We start from the raw sequence: 8,234 nt of genomic DNA, 5'->3' as shown, positions 1-8,234 counted from the left end.
AAAAAATAAAATAAAATAAATCCCATCAAAAAATTACCAGTCTCACGAAGATTAGGAGAGAAACCCTAATCCTAGCTCGAGCAGCTAGGTAAACCATTCCGGAACCTTTCCAACATGAATCTTTCCGTCATTTTTCAGTAGACAAGTTAATGCTGAGAAGGGCTGGCTTTACCTACACCCATGAAATTAAAAGGAAAATAGCTATGAGGAGCAACCGCCAAAGCCAAAAGGGGTTTCCCTACACTGGGAGTTTTTGCATTCACCTGGGGAAAGGTACGGTAAGGTCAGCCATGCTAAGGTTCGGAGAGGCCCTATGAGGACTGAGGTTTGACGCTGCTCCTGGCTGTTAAAGGACTGGCTGTCCAGGGCTGCGTGCAGCCCGCTCTGCTGGGAAACGTGCTGCCAGGAGGATGCAAGGGAAGACCACTGCCCTGGGGGGAATTTAGGTAAAAGCACGTACAACAGCTGCATCAACTGACATGTCCCTTTACTCTCCAACTTGGGTTGGGGCGAGAAGGTCTGTATGGCAGCAATGCTGGTGGTCATAGTTTCAAAGAATGAAAAAACAAACAAAAACTAGCTCACGCTTGTTACTATCATTAAAAAAAGAATTCTTCGTTTCTGTGATGGAGACCTCAGGTGGTAAGATACCCCACATCAGCATTATTCACTAACCACTAATCTAGTATAGGACGCTTTTGACTTTGGGAAGGTATGTACCTTATTGTAAGGATAGGTAAAACTCAAAGAAAGATTAGCAAGGCTTTTAAAAATAATAATAATTTAAAAAATTACAGCCAATGGTGTTTACTGGGATTATAAGTATAGATCTTTTCCAAGACAGTAGGTAAGGACTGGTCAGTGGTTACCAGAAAACAAGGGGTGGGAGCCAAGTCTGATGTTTCTCCCTATGGTTAGGAAAGGCCTCCAAACAGAAAAACTGGTAATTTCTTGAAATGATGAAAAAAGAAAAGGTATTTCAGTATTATGATAAATTATAAGGCCCCAATACTAAGGAATACAGGGTTCTCTAGGTTTATATATATATAAAAAGGCATTCATGAAAAATTATTTGATTCTTAAAGGGTCAAAAAGAAGGCTGAGTGATTGTAATTATTTACTGACTACCAGAGTAACACCTGAAGGCAAGCACCCCCCTCCCCTGCCGCCTACCGCCCAACAGCTGAAAGTTTCCAAGTGGAGAAACTCCCTTTTGTAATTCCCCTCACTGCCAATCTCTCAAAATAAAACAAAAAGTAAAAGAAAAAAAAATCAAATAGGGACTTTTGAAAGTCAAGTTCAGTTGGCAAAAGATGCTCTGTCTGACATTTCGATTCTGCCTGGATTGGAAGGCAAAGCCATCGAGTCCCTTGCCTGACAGGAGGGAGGTCAAGGGCGGGGAGTGAAGGAGCTGGAATGTGTAGGAGGCCAGTGCGCCGGGCCAGGGCTGGGAGCTGCTCGGCTAGAGAGCGACAGGGTTTACTTGCCTGTTTGAATAATCTCATCTCCATTTATGACCTGTAATTTAACACAGCGGAGATATCACTTGCAACAGTAACTAGTCAGCTGCTTGCTTCTCAGAGGAAAAAGCCCTTCTCTGTTCTCCATCTGAGTCACATGGAGGGATGGTGGGGTGGGGGGGTGAAAGGCGGCACAGTCCCTGGTCTGATGTTTAAGAAACGGTCCCTTGGTACCATTACCAGGATCCCCATGGTGCTGTGAGGTCCCGGACAGGTGGACCTGCCCTCACCCTTTCCGTTTCAGTTAGAAAGCGGCTGACACAGGCTGAGCTTTGCTGCATGAACTGACTTGAGGGGACAGGGAGGCTGCATTCCGGGACAAGTCTTCCCTGTGGGGACACAAGGCTGCTGAGAGAGACGAAAACCAGTTCCCTGGGCATCTGGCCTTTAGTGTTTTAGGAAATTCTGGGCTCAACTGTAGTATAAAGAAAGCTGTATTCATTTCAGAAATATATATATTTTTACTACTAGTGGAACCAAGGCAGATGTGAGAGACATAAAAGTATGGGTTCCCTTGCTGGGAAGCTTTCACCCCCAAACATCTCATTCTATTAAATGTTGCCAGATGGGCTGCTCTGCTCCATCAAACACTTAAGATGTAAGATTTATCCTTACAAAGGAAAGGATCTGATATAAAAAGTCATTCATTACAAAGGGTGCCAAAGGATGTTCATGGTCTTTTACTATAATTATAATTTAATGTATCAGTAAGACAACAGCTGGAATTGGGAAGCTTTGTTGTTTTTTTTTAAAAAACTAGCTTCAGTGTTTATGCTTTGTGCTGTGCATGGTGCAGTGGTTTCAAAATGTGGTCTAGTGGATTTTCCACTATTCTCTCGGGACCCATAGGGGCCTCTGGTACAAAATCTATCACATAGTAATGCCTATTTAGGAATCGGTAATTGATTACATTTAGCAAACCTCAGTGTGATTTGATCTATGAGTTGTGAGTGGTGCTTGCTGAGTGGTCAGCAGGAGCAGCTGGAAATTGATGTATGGGAGGTGCCTCTGGTTTCACCAAGCGTCCACGAATGAAACCATCTGAAAGCCGCTGCCCTGAGGTATGGATGCAAACTATCATCTAGTTAAGCCAGGTGACAAGTCTGATGCTGACTGACGCCTTGAGGGTATGTTTCTCCCATTCCTGAACAGTGACACACTCCTGGTTAACTGAGAGGAGGTCCTTATAGAGCGTTTGAGCCCTGATCCGTCCTGTCCCCTCTCTTGCCTATGACTCCTGCTTCACTCCCAGTCATCTTGCCCAAATGTCAAAATAGGGGGTAGGGTAGAAATCTTCAGAAGCTAATGATGAGGCTGTCTTGACAGAAAACCGAGAAAAGGGGAATACCGTATAGAGCCATGACTATGACAGCCCAAGCTCCCTCTGCTTAAGACGGACACCATTTTAGACCAGCTGAAACGGTCTACTTTATTATTTTATTAAAGTGGTCTGTTTTATCTCATTAGAACTAAAATCTCTCCTTGTGCGGTTATTAACAGAATTCCTCCTGCTTTGTATTGCCATATTGAAAATCCCGAAGTGAAAACTTACTAATATTAGTTTTCCTGACTAACTTGCCCTCTTTATCCAAGCTGTTTCTCTTATGCCTCTGGGATAAATTTTTAAAGTATGGACAACGAGATAGCCTTGTCTCTGCTACCTTGTCCTCACCCACTCTGGGGACACCTAGAAAGGCTTTTTAAAAAGGACCAAGTAAGATAATTACAACAGAACTTTCTTCTGATTCTTAGCGGGTCTAAATATCCAGAAACTATGGAGTTCAAGAGTCCAGAATATTCTGGGGAACTCTGCTGCTGAGAGAGCATCACACCTCACACCTGACTTCCAAGTGTAGTGAGTTTGGAGGAGTATGAGGCCCAGAAGGCATCCTCCCCATGGCTGTGCTTTCAGCGTCACTCCTGCTTCCTTTGGAAAGTAACTTCCTTCCCAGGAGATGAGACTGGAGGTGGCAAGTGCACGTTTTCAGAACACTGGGGGCTCTCACACAGGCTGAGTACTGGCTGGTGTACAGAGAGGGAGTAGGACATGGGGTGTTTGCTCCCACTTTTATTTCATAGATTAGGGACATGACATGGCCCTTGAAGGTGAGAAATGCAAACCTGGTTGGGTTCTCTCCAGGGAGGTGGTACATCCAGGGGCTAGACCAGCCCCTATCAAAACCACACCTGCCTTTTGTGATTTGTTTCACGCTAAGAAATACGACCATGTTATTTTGCTCTGAGGAAATGAAAAGGAATCAGAAACATTTTCTGCCTGCTGGATTTGGCTCCGATCACTAATGTGTCCCTGTGAGGTGCTCTTGGCAGCCATCATGCCATTAGTGTCACAGGTATGAGCTACAGTGAGCAGAGGCCCAGGCTCTGATTTCATCAGCCAAAGGAGGCTGTCTAAGCACAGCCAACAAAGAAGGGCAGCCAAGCAAACTGCAAGCAGCCGCGCCGAACCCTAAACCGAAAGAAAAGTAAGGAAAGGTCCCATCTAAAATCTCGTCTTCTCTCTGCGGTGCCACTACCGTCTGGGGCTAGCGGCTGATGGCACGGGGGACGTGACTGACAAGACCGTGAACATCACAGCCAAGCAATGGTCAGTGGAGGTCACAAGCCAGACACATGCAGTGTATTTTCCACAGCTGTCCCCTTAGAGAATGCCATACTTTCCAGAAGGAAAGACGTAAACCCCATCATGCACTAACTGGGCTGCAATTTGTCAAGCAACTGCACTGAGCACGCTAAGACTTTGCTGGCATAACAGGCTTGTCACCAGTAAAAGAAAGGAAAAGTGACAGGTCACATAGAAATCCTTTAAACCTTCAAAAAGTAATGCCGTGAGTTGTCCAATGAGCCATTTTCCAGAGCACGCCTTGGCATTTGCAAAGGGGTGGGAGGTCAGGAAATAACAGTCATTATAAACGAGTGCCTTCTACCAGATCCCGAGCCTGCTTACCTGTGCATCGATTATTTTCTGCTTCGCATCAATAACTGCTTGCATCTCAGCATGATCCTTCTTCAGTTCCTCTTCCACGGCCATTAGCCTAGAAAGTGGCAGAAAGGACCTGTCAACATCTTCTACGAGAGGGCTAGTTAATGTGGAGGACAAGAAACCCCAAACTCATCACAGTTCAGTATTCCCACCTCTTCCCAGTAAGAGCCCTGCAACCGCGTGTTTTCTTCCCTCCAACCCAAGAAGATACCCAAAGATACCTGGGAAGATATCCAAGGTTGATTCCTCTGTGACTGGAGCCCGCACGTTTTCTTATCCCCTCTGGAGCAGTATTCCCCAATCACTTCCCCCCTCTCCTCTATCAGACCAACTTATTTCATCTTAAAATATCAAACCAGTCAACAAAAAACAACAACAACCCTCCCTTAATCTCAGGTTGCTCTGTGACAGCCGCCCTTTCTCATTCCTCGCTTAGCCAATTTCCCAGAGTACTCTGCACTTAGTCTAGTTTCTTTCTCATCCACCACTGACATCCTATCCCACTGGTGTTTAAACTCCATCACACTGCTCTCAGGAAGACTCCCCTCGGCTAAAACAACAGGCCTGCTCTGTCTTCAAGTTACTTGACCGTCCATAGCTTTTGCCAAGATTGACACACAGTGGGTAGGAGCGCGACTCTGGAGCCTGACTGTGTGGCTTCCAGCCCCGCCTGCACCACTAAGCAACTCTGAGCATGTGACTTAATGAGTCAGTTTCCTGTTTGTTCGTAAAATGAGAATAATAATAATGCCTACCTCGGACACTGGCATTGAACAAGTTATTATGAACAGATTAAACAAATTATTACTTGTAAAGTACTTAGGAGAGTGCCTGGCCCACAGTAAGTGTGATGTAGGAGTTTGGTAAGATCGACCCCTTCTTTAGTCTCCTCTGACATCTCTGACATCTCTCTCTCTCTCTCTCTCTCTCTCTCTCTCTCTCTCTCTCTCTCTCTCTCGGCTCTCTGGCCCTAACGACTTCCAGGGGAACACCCCTCCACGTCTGTGGACTCGTGAAAAGCTAAGTTAGCCTCGGACATGGAATAGTTAGCTTTTTAAAACCCAGTTCCCCTCTAAAAGCTCTCAAGCGAGTCACTGGGTTTTTATTTTCCCTAATTGTTACCATGAAAAGAAGGCTGCCTCTCTCTTCAAAGGAAGCACACTACGGTCTCAGGTTTGGCCCATTTTAAGATAGTCAGGCACCACATCTGCCCTGAGGACGGCGGAGGGCGCGCAGAGTTGAAAGGCCTGTGCGGCCACCTTCAGGGCCCTGGATGTGCTCCCCGGTCCGTCCTCCTACGCAGCCCCCCACCAGGGCCCCTGACCTGCTGATGATGCTCTTCATCTGGCTGTCCTTCTCCTCCTGCTGCCGGCGCAGCCTCTCCTCGCTGTCCTCCAGGCGCGCCTTGTACTCCAGCAGCAGCTTCTGCATCTGCTGCTCCTGCACCAGCAGCCGGCGCTCATACTCCTCCAGCCGCCGGCTGGACACGCGCAGGCGCTCCTTCAGCTTGGTGATCTCCTGTTCGTACTGGAGCAGAGGAGGGCGGGCACCAGAGACAGGGAGAGAGAGACCAGTCACACGGGTTTCAGAAGTGAGCGATTTCGTTTTTTATGAAAGAGACGTCAGGCGAGGTAGCCGGATGCTCTCTGAACTGCCTCCATGTGCTGCTCACGTACTTTAAAGTCATCAACAGGCATAAATGGCAAAGGAGCTTTGCCCTCCTCCTAACATTTCATTGTTAATGTTAACTTGGCATTCCAAATCTATATATTTATGTGTCTCTCTCCACATTAAACTACCAGCTGCTGCAAGCCACATCCAATCTGTGAGGGTGTAAAACGAGGAAAAAAAAGATCAAGCATCGAGGAGCCTTGAAAAATCATTTAAATGAGCCAAAAGCCAGCTGTCTCCAAGAGGGAAGATTCTGTACCATCGCCGGTACCGTAGGATCCCGACATAACGTGGCTCATCCGACTGCTAATCTTTCACTCTACTAGAATCAGCCCTTTAGAGAACAAGCAACATTTCTATGTTAAGCGACTAGATCAATACATAGAATTTTATGGCAGATTGAACTATTGCTGCTTTCTCCCCAACCATGAAGGCATCAAAAGGTCACAAGCACCAAGCAAAAGGCGACGTTGTTCTCCAGGACTGGTGAACACTGCCTCTTGGCCCACTGTCATGATGGGGTTCACCTGCCCAATTTGGTCCTGCTTGCTGGAACACATATGTCTGTTTTGTCACTAAAGCTTTAGATAAATTTATAGAAGCTAAAGCTTTATATAATCAATTCTCACTGACACTTTACATAAATCATTTGGTTACATGGCCCTTTCTTATACTGAAGTTACTGTGGTTGGGGTTTGAGTATGCTGGAATGTCACATTTCTAGGTGCGGTGAGAGGCATAAGTTTTCTTGTAGATGGTCTACTTAAATCATTAGTAATTAGTGATAAATCTGTACGGTGCTTTATAAATGCACTCTATTGTCACATAATATCCCATTTACTTGACAGACAATTAGCTTCTCCTTATCCACCATCATGGTCCTAAACTACACTTGTTAATCCAGAAGGTCACAGGTGACAATTTTTTGGACAGTTCGAAGGGTAGACTGTATCATTAAGCAATTTAGGATCATGCTGATAAGTAAGCAGAAGTTAACTAACTTCTGGTTGTTAGTTAAATAAGATAATGCCACACATGATCTCAAGGTTCTTGCTGGGTAACTGTCTTCCATGTCAACTTTTCTTTAAAAAACAAAACAAAAAACAAAAATAAAATGGAACCAATAGATAATGTATTTTAAAAAATCATCTATAGAACTAGAAGTTCTTTATCCTGAAAAATGCAAAAAGAAAAAAAAAATCATTACCAAGATATAGAAAGGAAGTCTAGTCCATCCAAGGGAAATTTTGGCCTTGGTTGAAGACTAATAAGCAGCTTATAGAAACACTGAATATTCATCCAAAATGACTAGAAATGAATAGCAGAGTGTTCTCCAAATTAAGGCAGCCTACATTTAAAAACAGAAAAATGAGAGCTAATTCCTCCCACCCAGTCTGATGGGCATTTTCTGCATATGTTCACATCAGGACACCACTGAGCTATGTATACACAGGTATGTACACGCCAGTTAACATGGCAGGTGGGGCTGAAGCTAGGGGCTCCGTGGAGCATGTCCTTGGCTAGACAACCCTTTTGGTGGCCTGCCGCTGTGGGGCAGTGAGTCAGTACAGGCAGGCTTGGCTCTACCTTCTCAGCGTGCTTGGCGTCATCGGGATTTTGCTCCGTTTCTTCCACATCCTCTTCGTACTGCCCATTGTTCAGAACCCAGGCTGCTGTCCTCTCTACCGGGGACATTGTGGCAGAGTCCACAGGTGATTGAACCTAAACCAGAAATACTCGTGAGTATCACCCCAAACAGTTCATCCACTGGTTGTGTTTCAGAGAGAGAGCTATTCTGGGAAGACAGCATGGTGACCCCCGTGTTCCAACAAACGCTCTCAGTTCTAAGTAATACTTGATGAATGCCAGGGCTAGGGGCGAGGAAAGAGAATATTCATTTGTATAAAAATAAACTATTCTGAATAGAAATTTCTAGGCAATACACCCAGGAACCTGCCTTTTTCTCCCTCCAAAGAAAGACAAGGCCTTAAAATTGTTAATTAGTCCCATGGTCCAAATTACCTAATGAATTTACAGTGATG

At 45.3% G+C, this 8,234-nt stretch overlaps 1 protein-coding gene across 2 annotated transcripts in view; it reads right to left on the bottom strand.

The window, feature by feature from the left end:
• RASAL2 (RAS protein activator like 2) overlaps window positions 1-8,234 on the bottom strand; it is a 291,558-nt gene that overhangs the window by 10,464 nt on the left and 272,860 nt on the right. Inside the window, exons 15-18 of one of the 2 annotated variants that reach the window (XM_019646436.1) lie at window positions 7,780-7,914; window positions 5,846-6,048; window positions 4,486-4,573; window positions 1,051-1,518 (exon numbers count right to left, since the gene is read on the bottom strand). In XM_019646436.1, the coding sequence (XP_019501981.1) occupies window positions 1,480-1,518; window positions 4,486-4,573; window positions 5,846-6,048; window positions 7,780-7,914 (465 nt within the window). In that variant the 3' untranslated portion in view covers window positions 1,051-1,479. Of the gene's footprint in view, window positions 1-1,050; window positions 1,519-4,485; window positions 4,574-5,845; window positions 6,049-7,779; window positions 7,915-8,234 lie in introns of those variants that run through there. The other variant, XM_019646444.1, reaches the window with a different exon arrangement.

The sequence above is a fragment of the Hipposideros armiger genome, unplaced genomic scaffold (genome assembly GCF_001890085.2).
Source record: "Hipposideros armiger isolate ML-2016 unplaced genomic scaffold, ASM189008v1 scaffold_6, whole genome shotgun sequence".
Taxonomy (NCBI): domain Eukaryota; kingdom Metazoa; phylum Chordata; class Mammalia; order Chiroptera; family Hipposideridae; genus Hipposideros; species Hipposideros armiger.
This window is presented reverse-complemented; position numbering and strand designations above follow the sequence as displayed.